The 20,980-nt window shown below is 41.7% G+C and overlaps 1 protein-coding gene across 1 annotated transcript; it reads right to left on the bottom strand.

The window, feature by feature from the left end:
• Nucleotides 1-14,522: 14,522 nt before the first annotated feature.
• Nucleotides 14,523-16,179, bottom strand: LOC147439815 (uncharacterized). The gene has a single exon (XM_086484406.1). It carries the CDS (start codon nt 16,154-16,156, stop codon nt 15,437-15,439), a length of 720 nt encoding a protein of 239 aa, XP_086340532.1. The 5' UTR covers nt 16,157-16,179; the 3' UTR covers nt 14,523-15,436.
• Between the last annotated feature and the right edge of the window lie 4,801 nt (nt 16,180-20,980).

The following is a 20,980-nucleotide window of genomic DNA, read 5'->3' as shown; positions in this document are numbered from 1 at the left end:
TATCGAAGGTATGTAAACGCAACCACGGGTGCTTCTAGAGTGACAAATTGCCAAATGAAGCTCCAGTGAAGCCAAAGTCGACAAAAACCATACGGCAAGGATTCCTAAGGGATCGGGAAGCTATGGAGACCAACATCAAGAAATTTCATCGCCAAAAAGCACTCCAAAAGTCAGAAAACGGCTCGGAGGTTCTGAAGTCCACACAAGGAGTTATTCTCTATCCATTTGACTTTTTTGTTGAAATTAGGCTCAAAAGGGACTCAGGGGGACAAAGGGCAAGCACTGGAAGCACCATCCATGAAAAAATGACCAGGAGACATCCTACGTGTAGGATGTCTCAAGGGCACTTCTGGGCACAAACTCCAACAATTTTCATCATGCACATTTTCTGAATGACATTTACAAGCTATCCACCAAGTCTCATCACATTTGGACCAAAATTGACCTCATATGCATGAAAAAACACAAAGTTAGGGCATAGAGGCAATAATGGGCCATAGACCTACCAAATCTTGTCCAAATCCCATGAAACTTGCACAACACATTCACCAACACATCAACAACCAATCTGTGTGGTCAGAAGCAAAAAATGATGAAATAGACATCCTATGCGTAGGATGTCTATTTGACTTTTTTGACATGCAGGGGATGTTTGATCATTCCAAATCCAATCACCTCATCATCAGGAGCCCATATATCAAGTTTGAAGCCATTCTAATCATTTTTGACCCCCAACACCTTCAAGATACACTTTTTGAGCCCAAAAACACCACACAGGCCCTTACAAGCATCAATCCTTGTCCAAACCCAAATCCAAGAGCATGGCCATGTTCCATAGGCCAAGGACTACCCATGGGACAAGTTTCATGTCATTTTGATGAAAAAGACATCCTACGCGTAGGATGTCTCCAGCATAAATTTAGCCTTCTGTGCAAAGAGTGACATCATGGGAGCCAAAACCATGGTGCAATGAGCCCATATACCAATTTTTAACCCATTTGGACATCAATTGCTACCTATGATGGACTTTCTACCCAAATTGTGACCTAAAGCCTGAATCAGCCAAAAAATCCACTTTTTGATATCCAAATCCAAATCCAAGCATATAGCCATGTTCCATGAGCCATACACTACCAGCATGTCAAGTATGAGCCAATTCTAATGAAAAAGACATCCTATGCGTAGGATGTCTAGATGAAAATTGTTTGCCAGATTTGCACTGTGAACACATGCACAGCTTCACAAGTTCCTTTTAAGCTTTATTTTCAATTTTCAAGTCATTTGGATAAGTAAAACTCAATTTCGTAGCACCTAATATGGAAAAAACACTAACTTCGGACTACTGAGTGCAATAGGATCTATGGCAGCCGCGAAGTCACCGGCAAAGAAGAAAAGAATGACCATCAAGGATTGCCTGGAAGAAGTGGAATCCTTCGTCATTCTAGATGGAACACTAAAGCCCACCAGCACATGGATACAAGAAGATCTATTAGAGTCCAACGACCTAAAGATCTACCAAGGAGTGTTCAAAGACACTGAAGGCAACGTTATCGGATACTTGGAGAAGATTGATCTCCACAACTACTTTGAAGCAATACCGGCAAGGGTGGACATCAAGAGAGTCTGGGAGTTTGAGACAAGCATCAAAGAGGATGGAGTGGCCAAAGTAACAGATTTACAAGGTAGGCCAGGAACAGATATAATGATCACTGAGCAGGTTGTAGCAAATGCACTAGAACTCTCCAACGAGAGGGATAGTGTAACAAAAAGAAGGGATGAGGTCAAGGTGTACCATGAGAAGAAAGGGAATTACACCTTTGAAGATATTGCCAACCCAAGAGTGGCAATCATGAGCCAGTTATACAACTAGTACTTCCACATGTGCACGAAGAGGCCACAGAAGTACAGGATGCCGCCATGTGCAATTTCCACAACATTCACTTGGGCAATGACGAAGGGCACCCCAAAGATAATCAACTATGCGGCATATATACATGAAAACCTAGTAAAGATGGGCAACAAGAAGCCAACCTATATAGTGCCAGGAGAACTAATCACCAAGGTGATTTATGGGGCACTACACGCAAAAGGAAGGTGGCCTAACCCCCCGTCTCAGAACACGACTGGCTAAGGCTAAAAGAAGACAAGGAAGATGAGCCTCAAAGAGCACCAAGGGTGGCTACAAGACTGAAAAGACGGCTAGAGCCAGTTCAAGAGGAGCAGCCCGAGCAAAAGAAAGGGAAGAAGGAATTTTCCCAAGTGCCTACCAAAGAAACAAGGTCACAGAAAGCGGCAAGACTAGAGAGGTTGATGGAAAGCTTCCAAGCAGAGAGAGCCCTCAAGGGTGATTTAAGTGAACTCTGGAAGCCTTCTCTAGAGTCTATGTCAGGATCGTCCCGAAGAGTGCAAAGGGAATGATTTGAGGACTATATCAAGAATTTTGAGATTCTTGATGCTACATCAGAGAATATACCACATGTCCCTTTCACAAAGGACAGGGCCTAAAGAATAGATGCAAGGCATCAGGCTAGTGGAACTAAAGGAAATTGCTAAAGATACATTGGACCTACACCCGCCCTCCAACGACTGGGACGTGGTGATGACGAAGCTAACAGGGTTGAGAGCGCAATCCATGGCTTCAGAGAAAGAGATGACAGCTCTCAAGGCCACTGAAGTAAAGATTAAAATGGAAGTAAACGCTCTACAAGGACAAAGCTAGAGGCAAAAGAAGAGAGAAGCTGAGCTACAGGCCAGCCTAGCAAGGGCACTACAAAGCTGTCAGGCAATGGAGGAAGCCAATCAAGCAGCTGCAAAAAGAATGCAAGCAGTTGAAGAAGAGTGTCAGTAGCTCAGCAAGTCACTGCTAGATGTCGAGAAGGAAAGAGATAACCTGACACTACAGCTAGCAGAAGAATCTAAAGAAGTAGAAGCCATGAGAAACGCCAAGGAAAGGGCTGAGATAGATCAAGAAGCAAGACAGAATGAGTTCCTTGAGCGCAAGGACCAACTCAAAGTAAAACATCAGACCATCCAGAGGCTGTGAGCATCACCTGCCAGAGTCAGAGCTACTAGCTCGACTCAAATCATGACTGAGAGTCAACTCTATGAAGAACAAATGCAAGAACTTTAGCTGACTCTAGAGAAAAAGCAGAGATTGATGATGGCAAAAGGATCTATTGTCATGAAAACGAGAATGGAAGAAGGCTAAAAAGCCCTGCAAGAAGAAGTATAAAGCATGAAGAGAAATCTCGAGGAGGCGGAGAGAATAAACGCCGAACTAAATGACCTCCTCGTAAATATGGGCGAAGAAGCGGAAATAGAAAAGCAAAAACTCCTGAGGCAAATTGAGGAGTTAAAAGGACAGCAAGCAGGAGAGCCAGAGAGCACAGGGCCAGCGGCCAATGAGGGCATTGACTTAGAAAATGTGGCAGATCCGGTGGACACGCCTATGCAGGAGGAAATCCTAGAAGGATCCTCTCAAGAGCCACAGGATCTAACATAGGAAGAGGAAGAAGAATTGCGCAAAGCAATAGAGGTGGAGCTCAGAGAGACCACAAAGGAAGCCTTGGAGTGGGAGCAGAGGGTCTTCAAGTCTATGACCATTCAGAAGATCAACGCTAGTAACCTCAGGCGCGAGTGGCTTCAACCCTCTCTCCCATACCCATTGCTGAAATATGAGGCAGTTACCATAAACAAGCGGATCAGAGAAGAGCCAGCCATACCCCTTTACAATGCAGATACCTCAAAATCAGAAGGGGTCAAGCTCATTGTTGATTCTCATCCAAAGTGGAGGAAGGACTGGCTTACAAATTACCCACAATACCTAATCCACTTGGTAGAGGCACCGAAAAATATCAGGGACAACCTCAGCTTTTGTCCTCTACCAAGGATCGGGACGTGGAAAGCGCAGGAAATATTGCAAAGAAGCCAACCCACTTGGCTGAACTACCCTAAGCTGTCGGGCTTGAAGGAAGGGGAGAGAATAAGTGTCCAATACATGGTGAAAACCCTAACGGGCGCCATAAAGTTGTTCACTAGCTCACCTGACCTTACATGCATTATGATGAGGAAAATCTATAGAACCCTCTTAGCAGTGTTCGAGACTTTCAAGCCAGGCCAGGTGATCGACAACATCTTTTTCTTCCAGGATACTTAGAGATGCGCTTATGATCTGTTTCGTAAGCCTTCCAAGGAGGTGATACATGCGCTGTATCAAAGGATAATGTTTCTACCATCCTATCACCTCCAGGATTTTGAAGAAGCGTTCTACATAGGCTTCTTCACCATAAACACTAACATTTTTGGCCCGACAATGATAAACCTGCACGCAAGATACGAATCTCTGCTAAAGATGCGAGAAACGATATGATGAAGAAGCACATCAGCGGCCATGTCGGGGACGACATGAGCAAGGAGGGGGGGAGTGTTAGAAGCTAGACACACCCCACGGCAACTAACTACTCGGCGGATTATTATTTTTGTAATTATTCATTCATTGAGGAAAACCTGATTTTTCACCTTGTAAATATTGGGACTTACAGAAGTTTCCAGATTGTATCCCAGTTTTGATAGTTAGATTGAGTAGATGGTTGATTTTGGAACTTTAGGGTTTGAGAATTGTAAGGTATATATACCACTTTTTGACCTTAATGAAAAAACCCTTTTGTCATTTAAAAAAAACAAGTTTTGAAGTCTGTGAGTGAGCATACTGTGTACGAGAGAGTGTGAGCTTCATCTTGACGCTACGTATGCTCCGGTGGTCGGAATCGAGTGCGGAGAAGTGCAGCGTGTTGCCCCCGACGAAAGCTACGTGCCGATACCTACATTGCGCGCGTATGGTCCGGTTTTGCGAGCTCCTTCTACGAGCTTCATCTAGTGTTTGGGTGAGCATACGTTGTCCGATTTTGCATTGTAGCATATCCACGCGTTCACATTGAGTAGAACTACACATTAGACACTTTATATTTTGGAAACGAAGACCTGCAGATCTCGGCCAGACATCCTACGTGATTTTTCACCGGGTGTTTTGGGTTGGGATTTTGGTTTATAGACCTTAGGGAGAGCGACCTATTGGTATTAGTAGGGTCTCCTTCAAGTTCTATGGTGTTTCAAGATTGTTTGATAGGTGTTCGGCTCTAGAAAGCGTTGTCTGAAGTTTCCTCTTATGCACTCTTGAAGGCTATGACTTAGACAATTGGTAGAGACCTCTGTAGGAATTAGTTAGTAGGAGTCGGTCGAGTGTAGGTTGACACCTTATGCTTGCTTCCAGGCGCCTGCGGGTCGAGCTTCATCCTTAGCTGACGTTATATGTTAGGTGGGTTCTTGCTGTGCTGACGTCCGTCGCGACGTATCCGTCCAACAACGGTGTCAATGGAAAATTTTGAAGCACCTTAAAAGGGATATGTTCATTTAAATCTTTATAATGAGATGTTTTACAAAATACAGTTATTGGAACATGCATATATAGTGTTGTAATCAAGTCCAAGATTTTTCAACATCTTTTCTTACCTCATCTCTTGATATAAGAAGGAATTTGTTTGAGGTTAAAACTTATAGATAGTAGAATGCTACATTTTGAGCAAACAATACATATAGATTAAATATTAAAACATTTGAAAATAACATAATAACATTGATAATAATTTACTTTAATAGTGCCAAAAATGAATGCATTACTCCAAGTATAGCAATTTTAGAGGTTCAAAATAAGAAAATTCATTCTCAACTATGATGAATTTGAGACTTCCTAGATTTTCTCAGATGCTTTTGCTCTAACAAAACTTCATCACACATGTCACTTTCTTTGTATCAATCATGAATAAAATCATCCATGACATTTGATCATTGAAGATATTCTTATCAAAATCCAAACCACATAGTTTGTTTGAAATATCATAATTATTTGGATCAATCCTACGGAGGAGTTTCATGCACTCAATTGACATATGTGTGATGCTATGAGAAGGTAGATGCACATCATTTTCAACATCATAATATAGAACTTATCACATAGACATGATTAAAAGCATTTAATATACAAAAAACAAACTTAGTATTATGTAACAAATGCTAATCCGATTAATAAAGAGACAAATTCATTAAGAAAAAACATATAGTGCCAAATATAAACATGTAAATTTTACTAATCTGATACATAATCCACAAGTCCGTTGTTCATGTTTACACATTCACATATTCAATCTAGGGGTGGAGGTGCTCTATTTGATCTACAAAATTGGTAGTTCACTAATAGTTTATTACCAACGCATAATGATACTATGGCAATTACAAGATGTATCTTTGAACATCTTTGCTCCTATATTCTAGTTCATGCCCATCTTTGCATTCAATAATTGTGTGATTGGTTCTTATATTTTTGTGCAAATAAGGCCTCTACATGAAAGGGAGGCAACATCGAGATGCAAACCATAAGTGGTCATGCTATGGATGTAGCACACTAACTGATGCCAAGGATCCCATCCATACATGAATTGACAAAAGCACATCAGGGTCACCTCGGACTATGGTGAAACATTTAGATTATGTGCAATGAATAGGCCACGTCCTTCATCTGAAAGATTTCTAGAAGGATCTATCATGTAACAAGCACCTCAAAATTATAACAAATCAAGGCTCTACTCCAACAAGGCTCACTGTAGAGTGCAAGAGAATGCACACACACAAACACACCCAACTCCATCACTCCCCTCTCAAGACCTCATGTGGGCCACCACCCTGTTGCATGGGTAAAATCCCCTTCTTTTTAACACTTGGCTTCCTTAACCTTTATCCATCCCTTTAGAGGTAGTTCACACGATCTAGACCCCTAGGGGAGTATTGTGCATATGGCCTAGCTATAGCATACTTCACATTCTTTTCGCCTTAAGAAATTTATTTTTTCTCAAAAATATGATTGAAAGGAATAATCCTAAAGTTAGGAAACCTTTTTTGGAGAGTTCTTAATTCCTCCCATGTTGAATTCTCTTCAGTACAACCTTTGAGGAAAGAGATCAAGTATCTATGAGCTCCACTACCTGATCATCTTAAATAAGATTATCAATTGTCTTTGGTAATTTGAGTTTGTAAGCCATATTTCAAACTTTCTTTAGTACTGTGTAAGGTCCACAATACCTTGGTGATATTTTTGGACATGGTCCCATCTTCATGGTTTTAGACTTTTTAGGAATTTTTATAGAAACTTGCTCTCCTTCCTCAAAGGTAAGAGGCCTTCTATGAAAATCAATTTATGTCTTTGCTCTATCTTGAGCCCTTTCAATATTATCTCAGCAAGTCTAGGCATTTCATTCATATCATCTAGAAAGTATTTAGCTACCTGAACTTTTTCCTTTTGAAATCCTAATGCATAAGGAGCTCTAGGATGATACCCATACATTACATAAATGGACTATATCCGGTGGAAGAGTTCTTGGCATGATTATATGCAAACCCTACTATAGGTAAGTACTCTTATTACTTATTGTTTACTTACATATGCTTGCAGCATACCTTCTAGAATTTTATTAACCCTTTCAATTTGACCATCTATTTGAGGATGCTTAGTTGTGCTCATTCTTACTTAAACATAGCTCTGCAAAAAATGACTATTAAACTTTATGTATCTATCTGACATAATGTCTATTGGTAGCCCATTTAGTCGATAAAGGTTTTGTAAAAATAATCTAGCCAATTCAAGAGTTTTAACATTAGATTTAGCTCAGGTAAACCTAGCCATTTTGGTTAATCTATCCACTATTACCGAGTCAGAGTCATGCCTCCTCTGTGCTCCAGGCAATCCAACTATAAATTCCATGGAGTTACTTTCCCATTTCCCTGAAGGAATGTCTAATGCATGAAGAATTCCTCCCATCTTAAGCCTTTTAGCTTTATTTATCTAGCATTTATTGCATTTAACCACATATTCTAGGATGCCCTTATACATTCTAGACCAATAACATTGCCTCTTAATAACAATAATACGAGTCTTGTTTACATGCGGGTGTCCTCCACTTGAACTATCCTTCAAAGGAAGTCCCCCTCCAATGAAAAAATATGGGTCCCCATAGGGCATGTACCACTTGCTAATTTAGTTGAGCCCTTGTGCTAATTTTGGCCCGCTAATTTTGGCCCGGCTTTTTGCATGAGATGCCACTCTCTATTCTCATCACTTCTTGAGACACATGGCACTGCACGAGCCACCCCTTCTTAAGCCTTCAAGCCTCGTAGTCACGGCACGGTGATTGTGGGAATCTCCCCTTACTAAAAATGTTGAGGGCCATTTTAGGCACGCGGGCACCTGCCCTCATGACCTCCAACATCAACGGCCATTGGTGTCCCATCGACGGCACAAACAACCCGGACAACAACCATGTCATCAACCTCGGCCGTGAGCAATAGCGTGTGCACCACACAAAGAGCCACCAACCGCCTGCACCATAGCCACCATGCATGGGAGCTCTAGGAGCTCCCTTGATGCACATTGAAAGGCTCATGGCCCTCCTCAAATGGCCGTGCTACCTAAGTCTTGACCTTGCATGTGGGAGAAGTCATATGCCATGTGGCACTCCAAGAGCTATTCACCCCCAAAGCCCTCCAAAATCCACCATACTTCATTAAGAAAATCTTCAAAAAAAATTCCTCTTCACTTACTCCCCCTACAATTTGGTGCTAGAAGGTCCAATGACTGTGCCGTCAAGACCACCTCACAATGTGTCCTCTTGACTTCAATCCATGCAAGCACCTCTCCGTTTTGACCTTGTCAGGCCTCTCTACCAAGACGATCAAAATCACAAAAATTCATATGGTACCTTGCGGTTGCCACCAGCTGCCAAACTCATCCTACAGTATCTCCCTAATTTGGACTCTGATTATCATGCATTCACTTCTTACGACCTTCATACACCTTATATTTTGCATCAAAACCCTAGTGGGGCTTGAAAAATCTCAGATGGCACACTAATTGGGGCAACCAAACTGGCATAAAATTGGCCCCCAACAAAACTTCATATGGCACGAACTTGGCATCCAAGACTCCAGACATCATTCTGAAAAGACTACATGCTCCACATCATGAGTACTTCACATCCATATGCTGCAACCAGCTCTAATCACTTGTCTCCGTTGTCCTGTCTGTCCCAAATTTTTAATGCATAGCACATTCAAACTTAAATATCTTGCACCGTGTAGCTCCTCTTTATGCCATCTGGACCTACTTCTTTAGCACTTTAAGTTCTTAATATCTAGGCCAAGATCTAGCACTTTGGACATCCTTCATCTGCCACCCTGGCAAGACCTATTGGCTAAGAAAACCACATGTATACATATTTGCTACCCCTTACCTGCCCATGCATTCCACATTTTCTCTAGCCCTCTGCCATGCACATGTCAACATACATATCATTGTTTGTGCCCTCTCCTAGGATCGACACAATTTGGGTGCACCATCATTTCCCAACCCCCTTGTTGAACATTTATGTTCAACCACAAAGCTGCTTTATTCTTCAAAAACTAGAAACAATAGCATACACTATCAAAAAACCAACAAAAACACTACCATATGTATAGGGCCCTACTCTTGCGTATTGCTGCCAAACCGCAAGTGGGTTGTCCCACCCCCTGTATCCCTTCATGTTTTCCACCTGGATCAAATGGCCATCCACTTGCTGCACCGCACAAATAACCACCAACACCTCATGGGTCAAAGAGGACAATCTGGTTCTCACCTTTCACCTAAAATAGCTTACATAGTGCTTCTCCCAACCATCAACTTTCCTTCTCCAACTGCCTTCAGCCACAACCTCATCCTGTAAATCAACACATGAAAAAACTGAGTTTAACCCTCCCTCCCAACCATATACCACAAGGCTCTCCATACAAGAAACCTCCTCCAAATTGTACTATGTTTGATCTAAGTGACTCCTCCACATCAACCTCTATTGGCACATCCATAGCACACTGCTCACGGAATCTCCTCCTTTCAAGGGGATAACTCTTTCATCACCTATATCTTGGAAAAAGCCTTGTCCACAAGCACCTGCATACCTTCATCCATGGCAACCTCGACATCATCAAAACCCCAATCAGCTGAACACTTCCAAGGCATACCTGATTCAAAAGGCCTGTACCCATAGCATTATCCGTGCAATCCATAGGCACTTCCAGCCGCTCCTCCCTTTAGTCAGCATCCAATCCCTCAAGAGCATCAAAGAATGTGCAACCCCCTTCAATTTTTGCTTCATCATCATCCTCTTGTCAAATCTAGAGGCCCATTTGGCTATCCATAAGTGCAGCCTTGCCTTCCCTTGCAAAGCCACGAACCAATTGCATTGCAAGAGCACTTTCAACCGCTACCTTCATGAGCAAAGTCATCAACATGGTTCCATACAACACCCTCATCTGCATATCTTCCTCCATCAACTTCGGCACTTCAACCTATTCTTCTTGAAAATTGTCTATCACCATATCATTAGACACATAATTAGCTAGCTTTACCCTTACCAGCATTTGCTCATCAGACTCGCTCTCCTCGCCATATGTTGTGGACTCATCCGTTCTCTCCTCCTTGCTTGCCTCCCAGAAACTCGAGCTTATATCTTCATCTCTATCAACATCACATTCCAACTCAATATCATTATCTTCATCCGCTTGCTGCTCCATAAATTCTTGACCATCTTCACGGATTTGCACACTTTCTTCATCAACTTCTAAGCTCTTGGCATCTACAACTTGACTGCACTCCGCTACCCTTTCATACAAACTCTCCAGAAGAACATGTTTCACCTCTTTAACGTTGATTGAACTAAGGCAAAATTACTCAACCAATGTTGCTAAATTATCTTTATTTGAAGAAGATATAATTCTAAATGAAGGATTGGATTTATAAGTGAGAGAGTTTTCTTGCTTGAGACACCAGAATACATATGTTTCTCATGCATCATTCAGAGAAATGACAGGAGCATTGTGAACCAAATATATGTAAGGCCACCAAGAACGGGCACTTTTGATACATCACATCAGACGGGTAACAGAGATCATCAAGAAGAAGTGGCCCTAGCCTTTGGGGCTAGTGCCGTGTCGACTCTCTCTCTCTCTCTCTCTCTTATATATATATATATATATATATATATATATATATATATATATATATATATATATATATATATATATACATATATATATATATATACTTGCTATTGATTTTCTTGCTTGGAGTGTCCAAGACTATCATTGTGTTATTAGAGCTTAGAAAATTCTTCTTCTACTGAGCATCTAATCCATTTATGCAGCGCACATGGGTTCTCACAAATAATCCAACAAAGAGGACACCCCTCTAGACTGCTTGTCTAGGGGGGAATGAAAAAAAGAAAATCCCAAAGGGGAACAAATGAAATCAATGGATATTTTGATGGGAATATGCCTTATTTGGAAGAGTCCAGAGATTTTGAAAAATGTTTGGCATGGAATCTTGACACATTTGAATACAAATGTCAACTGCAAGAAAAAGTAATCTAGCTATTTAGACGAGGAGACTTTGTTCTCTTCTAACAATCAGAATTTTTTTGGGAGGTTGTTTCTTAAAATCCTCAAAGGTCAAAAGTGTGGCGTCTTTTTTCTAAAAGAAAATACACGAACATGTTTGTTGACCTTGCTATTGCACAAGGAAGCACCCTAGAAGTGGGTAAAGTTTAAGAGATTTTTTACTTTTTCTTGGTTAGCATGGCATCACAACATGGATGGGATGTCATCACAGCATGGGATCACTTGAGAATGATATGACAAGACACTTTGTTTACGTATTTCAATGGTTTTGGGATATAGTATTGCCAGTAGGTTCTTCTCAAGAGATCCCTTTTAAGGAGAAGGTGGAGTGATTTTGCTGCGGTTTACCTAAAGAGATCCGACAGTTTTTCCTAGAACAAAAGTCACATACTATCTAGGAGCTTATGGAGCATGCCAAGGAAGGATTTTGTATGCATTCTGGCTCTTTGACCTATCTAACAGACAAGTCACTGGAGGCAAAGTCTTTTAAGAAAAGAAGAAGAGAAAGATTAAGAAAATCCATAGGGCCTAATTTGACAGAAGAGCGGCGTGCTAAATACTTTAAAAATGCAAAGTGCTATGGTTGTGGTGAGCATGGACATGCCTCTTGATAATGTTAGAGAAAAGAAGAAAGGAAACCAGCTGATAGTTCATCAAAGATTTTTGTAGAAGAAAAGGAACCAGATAATAGCTCATCAGAAAGTCTCAAAGGAGAAAGGGAATCAACGGATAGGTCACCAAAGAATTTGGATGACTTAGATTGAGGTGCCAATTGATAGGGAAGGCTAGCATGGAAACCAATAGGTCACAAGGCACAAAAAATGAATAGAAATTTGAGCTAGGTCCACCAAATAATTTTGTCCTGCGCAAAGTGGATGGGGGAAGATAAATGTACAAATTCTCTTTAGTTTTGAGCTATACCTTGAAGCCTTTATATTATTAGTGAATCAACATGTTGAATCCGGTGCGGACTGGACAAGAGGGAATTTGTGAATTGCATGCTTTGTGAATGTACTGTCTTCTTGTAGGGGTGGTCGTGTGCATGGTTTGCTTGAAATGTGATGAACCTCATAGTAACAAGATAAACTAGATCAAGACCTCCATGAAAAGATCAACACTTTCTAGATGTGATTTCCAAACCGGTTACAATGATCATGATTTTTGTTCGAGACACTTACGATTTGATCAGTGCGATTGATGTCTTCATGAAAGTGCTAGATATTTGGAGTCTAGTGCTTGAATACATACAATCAGTGTCTATTGAAGAAATTTTTTTTCCTCTGGCTATTTTTGCATGTGTAATCGAGGGTGATTACAATTAAGAACTACCGAAAGGGGCACCAATCTTTGGGGCTAGTGCATCTTGGCTCGGAACTCCGCCGTGTTGTAGCTTGTGTTAGCTCTCCTCTTCTCTCTCTCTCTCTCTCTCTCTCTCTCTCTCTCTCTCCTTGCCAAGTAAGTGTGCACAAGAACTCTGCATTTGGTACCAACAATATCCTGTCATTTTTAGTAGTGATGATCGATTGCATGCATGCATAACAAAGCTTGGCATTCCTTGACAAGAGAAACTTTTGCATTGCAAAGATTGATTTGTTGATCTACAAGGAAAGTTAATATTCACCTTGGATGTGATGGCATTCCAATGAGGTGGGAGCTTGCCCTGGACTCCTTCAACCTTCTGCTACTCCATCTCCATTGCCGCAAATAGATGCACATGAGCGGCAGCTTGAGCTCCCACTACTTGATTTGGATATGTATGTTGGAGTTCATGTCAGTAGTGTTTGAATCCATGTGTCAGAGTTGAAGTGACATTGCAACTAGCAAGGAACCAACATGACATATACAAAAGACTATGGTGGATGTGCGCATGATCCATTGTTTTTGGCTGGATTATGGAATGGGTGTGTTCCAAAATTCATGATCTTGTAAGATCCTCGATAAGATCTTGCATATGATGTGTTCATAGTTATGGGCGTGTTGAGCGGGTTTAGGTGGAGTGGTTCCTATTACAAAAACTCGTTTACCCTATTCATTGCCATGTTGGCTAGCTATGAGAAAACCTCTCTCTCTCTCTCTCTCTCTCTCTCTCTCTCTCTCTCTCTCTCATCATTCTCTCCCTAACTCTTGGCTTCCTCAACTTTGACAACAGCATGACCCATCGAGGGCAAACAAAGAGACCCCGAGGGGTCCACCTTTCAAAAATACATTCCTCTCTCTCTCTCTCTCTCTCTCTCTCTCTCTCTCTCAATCACACACACACACACACACACACACCTCACATATCATCTTTTGAACTTTGTCTAGATAAGACAAGAGGTGGATGATGGATCTAGATCAATGGAAGAGTGCTGGCCCCAATGGCAGAATCTCTCCTAAAAATGGGAGTCTAATTAATGTGAAATGCTTCAAAGCTAGACTTTACCCACTCCTCAATTTACGATCTAGCTGATTGGACGAGCGGGGGACGGTGTTCAAGAAAAGCGCGTTGTCTCAGCTTGGGTCAAAAAGGGTTGAGAGTTTTCGAGGCAAAGGTGAAAAGTATGCTGGGATTGTGCAAGAAAATAGTGTAAATGAGAAATTGAGTTCAATCTGCAAAATTTCCACATGATAAGAGACTCTTGGCTTAGAGGGATCAATTTGTGTGTGTATGGGGAATTGCATGGGTGGTGCATATATATATATATATATATATTCCTAGAATGCACTCAAAATAAAGCTGAATGATCAGCTGGCCGAGCGGGCTTAATTAATTTCCATGTATTTGGGCAACTCTAATTCGTGTTTATTAGGCACCCCACCCCACACAGATCTCTTCACAGTGCTAGAACTATACATTGGGCTGCCTATGCATACACCAACATTAAAGAGACACACTGCGAGCTGAAAGAGAAAGAGGATTATGCACAAGGAAGAGCTGAGCGAGACACAGATATACGTGGTTCGGCAACGTGCCTACGTCCACGGGAAGCAGCAAGGATTCCATTAATTCATGCAATGCTCAGTCGATCATCAGAGGCGTGATATACAATTTTTATGGTGACAGATGCCGCCAGCTAATTAGACAATTAATGGAGCAGCAGCCCATACTCTCAAAATCAGTCTCTACGTCATGAATTTGAACGATCTGATGAGCAGTACAATTGAGCAGCAATTATATCTTCAGTACTGGTGGATATATGGACTCCCTGCTTGCATATTAGACTTCCTGCTTTGTCATGGGGAACTGTGTACTAGCACCCCGCTGTCAGAATTGTCGTTGCTAGTCCAGTACAATTGAGCAGCAATTATATCTTCAGTACTGGTTGATATATGGACTCCCTGCTTGCATATAATTAGACTTCCTGCTTTTTCATGGGCAGTGCTAATTGGCAGACGTAGTGCATGGATCCTTTTGTAATTGCTTGGCACGACATGCATGTACTCATGCTTTGATTATGAACAAGAATTGTATAAAGTTTGGCTGCTAAAAGTCTTGATTAACAAATGAGCAGCACTAGTTGCAAACCTGTCTTTGTCAGAAATTGCTGCTTTCGCTCGATCTGATGTCATGATGCTCTGCCCCCTCAGATAATGTAGTGCGCGCAGACGTAGTGGCCCCTCATAAATAGTCCTCTGCTAATTGCTTCTCGAGTACTTGCCTCTCCCTTGGCCCACCACTGCATTATTAAGGGAGGCAGATGCCAGCTCAGAAAAATGGAGCAGCCACAAATGTCCTGGGATTCTTGACTATATATAATACGAACGAGTATGTTGCAATGCTGTAAAAGACACAAATACTGTGGTGGCCAGGGTGCAAAAGTTTCGGGCTCAGAAATCGACGACGATGTCAACCTTCCTTCAATATCGTTGATCTCTGCATATATGACCTTCTGCCACTTAATTATTTATTGTACATGCCCAGCTAGGAAGAGGTGAAGAACGGGTGATGCGCCAGATAGGCCACATTACTGGAGCTGGCTGCCGTCGACATTGCACATGAGCTTGATAATATAACACATGATGATCCAGTGGAGCCCAAGGGTGATGATCCGGCTGACAACACATGATCACTGGTTGTGCTCGGTTGACAAATCTTGATAAGGTCCCAGAAATCCTGCATCGTGCTGTGCACGTCGTCAAAGAAGACAGTCTGCTGGACGGCATCCATAGCTTCACGCGCCTCACGTCGCTTCTGTTGCAAAAGCTCTTGTCGAGAGTGCGGAGACAGGGGACGCTTGCGTAATGGGGGGCGCTTAATTACATGCTGCTGAATTTTGTCCTGCGGCAGCAGCTGCGAATTCTTCCCTGAGTCCGGGCCTGTAGCGGCCAGATTAATATTGGGGATGGAGCTGGCTGCACGGGGCCCCTCCTTCGATCTCTCCCGCCTCAGCATTTTGGATTGATCATAATGAGCAGGCTGGGGTTTGCTATGCACCTCGGGCCTGAGAATTTTGGATTGATCGATCACATGAGCAGGCTGGGGTTTGCAATTGCTGATATAATTAATTACCTTCTGCTGATGCTGATGCTGATCATCATCCGCCTGCCCCGTACTAACAAGCTGTCGTTGTGCGCGGTCGATGGTGGACCTGAAACGCGCAATCTTCTCTGCCCTCATCTTCTCTGCGTCTTCGAACGCCATGGCGAGAAATATTCACGAACGAATGAAGGGCGCAGAGGTGGAGCTTTTAGCCTATATCGCCAGTTCTAAGTTCAAAAGTGTCCAAGTTTCTAACGTTAAGCACAGCCCTACCCTGGTCCACAGTCACTGCATTGCAAGACAATTTGATAAACGTACATCACTTCAATTTATGAAAGCATAGGTAAACACATTCGGAGACATAGAGCCTTGCTCCTTGAGAAATTGGCTAGATTTTCTTGCAGTAGTTGCTTGGTAGAGACAGAACTTGTTTGAGATGTGTCGTGCTGCTTTACCTCCCTGTCTTGCTTGGCTTGGCTTGCCTAAACTTACCTTGTTGTACGTATCAAAGCACGCTTTGCTCCAAGTTCGAAGCAGTACCCGCCTTCTTACCTTGCTGCACACAAACCATATATGGAACCTTGAATGAGAGAGCCTTGATTTTGCATGCCCTCCATGACCTTGAATGAGAGAGCCTTTTTCTTGGCTTTGCATGGTGGCCTCCACCTTGCTAGACTTGGTTTCCCGATGACAATGGTTCATGCAAAGGTCGAGATTTCTCATCTCCAACTTTGCAAAAATTGAACAATTTCAAGGAATTAAGATTCTACTTACCTACTCTTCACAAGACACTTGAAAGAAATCTCCTCAAGGAATTCCAGCTTTGGGGGGTGTTGACGCCGGCAATAACCCTTGCAGGGGGTTTGACCAAAGAGCATACTATGCAGAAACAAAAAGTGTTTGTCAAGCCTAGGTGCTCCCTTGTGGAGCCATAGCCGCAACAAATGGCATAGGTCACAGGTGTTAAAGTTATAGCATCTCGAGGTTGCTCCCAATGTCAGAGAATCTAACACTTACTTTCAGATTTAGCGAAATTTCACTATGAAAGGAGACTCGTGGGGGTCATTGCAATAAGAAGCTGCCTATCACTTGGGTTCAATAGTAGGGATTATTTTACTTAATATTTTCTCATGTGTTCACATATAGAGGGGTGTTGAAAAATGATGTTGACAGATTGAATACGAAAATGGCCCCTTTTATTAGTGAAAAATTCATAGCTAAGGGGTTTTATAAATAGTTCTTGAATGCACGTGATATATCGCTTTTACATAGAGTGACCCCGGGGATCCCAAAGAAAGGAGAGAGTTTTCCTTTAAGAGAGAGATAGCAAGGAGAACATAGGTTCTGTCGGGCTTAATTCTTTACACAAACACACATTAACTTTTTTTTAACCATGCACATAATTCAAAGAGAACTACCAATAAAGATTGACAACTCGACGAGGGTCGGATTTACTTGGAGCCGCTCCCCCCCTCCGAAAGGACTTGTATTATAATCCTCTCAAATAAGAACTTTGCTACAATACATGTTTGTGCTTTTGCGAAACCTTGCTTGAATCGAGAAGATGGTGCCTTCAAGATTCCATGGTATAACCTTCCTTCCCAATCCCTAGAGACCCCAACAGGGGAGAAATGAAGTGCAAGGAAAGAGGAAGATGAAGATGGAGAGAAGTATTTTTCAAGCAAGAGAATCAATATTCCATGTACACTATCTCATGGGCAAGCTCTTAGTATAGCTTAGTAATAACGTAGTAGAGATGGAGAAGAAGAAACTCTCATTGGCTTGGATTTGCATCCATAGCCGGGAGGTTGAGCACACACACACACACACACACACACAGAGCATGTTTTTCCAACTTGGACACTTTAGAGAGTGTGTCAGAGGAGAAAGAGCTTCAAAAATGCAAAGAGCCCTCTCTTATCTACATATACTAGTGTGCAACTATACTAAAATGCTTCACACTTGACCAATGAGGTGAGAACACCTCCTAATGCAACTCAAGCATGCCCAACACTTGTCTCCTCTTGTCTTGCATGCCAGAATCCCCCCCCCCCCCCTCTTGGGACTCATCTTGGCAAGTGGAGAAACCACACACACTCACACCGACTTGTTAAAGTTCACACAAAGCAAGCATCTGCTACGTTGGACATGTGGCCTAGTCCACCTTAGTAAACAAAGACCAAAGTCAACTTATTAAATGAGGAAGGGATGATCGGGGGATGACGTAACATCAATCTTTAGCTTTTCCCTTTCATTAAACAAAAACCATGAGCTTACCTTTGAATTGATTAGCTCGGCTGCAAGACCTTTCCACAAACCTTGGAGGCTTATGAAGCTGACCCGGAGCTACAACCTATCTGCAACTAAATTATAATATACTTTGGCAAAAATAAAACTCACTGTTTGGGCTTTAAAACTTTCACCTCTTGTGAAAAACCTTAGCACAGGGCTTTGGAGGTACTGCCAAGCTGCTCCCAAAACCTGCTAAATTTAGGTATTTTGTGGAAAAGTTAGAATTTCACCCTAAGGCTTCCTGAACTTCATACTTAGAGTCTAAAGAATTATTCTAATGACTTGAGCTCAGTACAATCATTTTCTATTTTATAAATGCTCTTCATCATCTACTTTGTCATGTACCTTTGATTAAGGCTATCTGGAATACATTTATCCTTCCTTGACGTGTACCTATGACTACGATGATTAATCAGTGACTACGCTTGCTCTTTATGGACTTTCCCCTTTTATTGATCCATTAGCACTTTATCAATTTTCACTTGTTCTCCTTTCATTTTCCCTGGACTTCAGTGGCCAATTTATGTTGGAAAATACTTTTAGAAGTTTAGAATACAGTATTCACCACATTACCTCTCCCTTGAAATCATAGTCATCCTCGACTATGGGATGGAAAAATAAAGTCATAGTTACAACCTGTTGTTTTGGATAGAGGATTCCTTTTTACCCGTTGACATTCTTTCACAGACGACTAATGTGCTTGGAAGGATTAGCTGTCGCAAGCATGTCTTTACTTTTCCCTAATCATCTCTCATAATAGATTGGCAAGGTCTACTAGATTCTTGAGAGGCTGAGATGCCGAAAGCTTGATTCATGGTATGTATACACTTCAAAATTAAAAGAAATCTTAGAGCCAAAACAAGCAAAATTCTTCATAAAATATACTATGTTCATACCTGATTCTTACCTTTGACAGAAGTCATTGTAAGTATTTACAAGGTTTACATTATTCTTTAGCTGGATGTCTTACATCCAGTTTGCATCTTCAAAAGGATAATTCTTAACTTTGACAACATACCGCTGGATAGTCTTACCACTTCTTAAAACCTTGTCTTCATGTTCTAAGATACTTTCTGTCTAGAAAATCTCTTCTTGACCCTCAAAATCAGGTGGTTCTTCAATCACTGGGCCTTTGGTGGCTTGCCCTTATAAGGTTTCAAGAGGCTCACATGAAGGTTATTATGAATGAGTCAGTACTTGGTAACCTTAACTAGTAAGCCGTCTCATTGATAGGCTTGATAATTTGAAATGGGTCATAATATCTTTTTGCTAGCTTAGCATAATGTTTCTTTTGGCCTGTTGGGCATTCTTGTGTTCCCTTGCCTGTGTAGTGTGACCTAGAGTGCTTTTGGAAACTTGAGCATTTTCTTTGAAGGTCAAGTCTTGTCTATGCTTATCAATAGCAGCCTTTTGCTATATGTTGTGTGATAGATATAGCTTCTTTGATCTTTTGAAAATATTCTTCAAGATCTATGCTATACTCATCACCAACAAATATGTCTATTGACTATCAATGAGAGCTTGGGTCTTCCTTCAATTATTTTGAAGTGTATTGACTAGCAATGGGAGTTGGGTTCTCCCTTCAATTACTTTGAAGGGTGTGTTTCCTATAGAAGTATGGACAATGTTAATATATACATACCAGACTGAGGTTAAATACTTTTTCCATTGATGTTGGTAATCCATGGTACTTAAAGACCTGTGTGATAAAGAGGGTTTCCATATGATGTGCTTTAATAGTCTTTTTGAATGGTATGAAATATGCTTGCTTGCTAAACCGGTCTATTATTGACCATATTCCCTTATTCCCATGTATGGACTTGGGTAATCCAAAGATGAAATCCAAGGATATACTCTCCCATGGGAGATCAAGTATAGGCAATGGATGAAGCAAGCCACGCTAGTGTCCTCTACCATACTTTGTATGTTGACATTAATCTAACGTTAAGCACAGCCCTACCCTGGTCCACAATCACTGCATTGCAAGACAATTTGATAAACGTACATCACTTCAATTTATGAAAGCATAGGTAAACACATTCGGAGACATAGAGCCTTGCTCCTTGAGAAATTGGCTAGATTTTTTGCAGTAGTTGCTTGGTAGAGACAGAACTTGCTTGAGATTTTTCGTGCTGCTTTACCTCCCTGTCTTGCTTGGCTTGGCTTGCCTAAACTTACCTTGTTGTACGTATCAAAGCACGCTTTGCTCCAAGGTCGAAGCAGTACCCGCCTTCTTACCTTGCTGCACACAAACCATATATGGAACCTTGAATGAGAGAGCCTTGATTTTGCATGCCCTCCATGACCTTGAATGAGAGAGCCTTTTTCTTGGCTTTGCATGGTGGCCTCCACCTTGCTAGACTTGGTTTCCCGATGACAATGGTTCATGCAAAGGTCGAGATTTCTCATCTCCAACTTTGCAAAAATTGAACAATTTCAAGGAATTAAGATTCGACTTACCTACTCTTCACAAGACACTTGAAAGAAATCTCCTCAAGGAATTCCAGCTTTGGGGGGTGTTGACACCGGCAATAACCCTTGCAAGGGGTTTGACCAAAGAGCATACTATGCAAAAACAAAAAGTGCTTGTCAAGCCTAGGTGCTCCCTTGTGGAGCCATAGCCGCAACAAATGGCATAGGTCACAGGTGTTAAAGTTATAGCATCTCGAGGTTGCTCCCAATGTCAGAGAATCT

This window comes from Adiantum capillus-veneris, chromosome 16, assembly GCF_014529385.1.
Source record: "Adiantum capillus-veneris isolate H3 chromosome 16, ASM1452938v2, whole genome shotgun sequence".
In the NCBI taxonomy this organism is placed as follows: domain Eukaryota; kingdom Viridiplantae; phylum Streptophyta; class Polypodiopsida; order Polypodiales; family Pteridaceae; genus Adiantum; species Adiantum capillus-veneris.
Note: the sequence above shows the minus strand (reverse complement) of the source record. Positions and strands in the feature narration are given on the sequence as shown.

Bases quoted from the DNA above. Each gene is read 5' to 3' on its own strand.
- LOC147439815 (XM_086484406.1), bottom strand. From the start codon at position 16,156: ATGGCGTTCGAAGACGCAGAGAAGATGAGGGCAGAGAAGATTGCGCGT.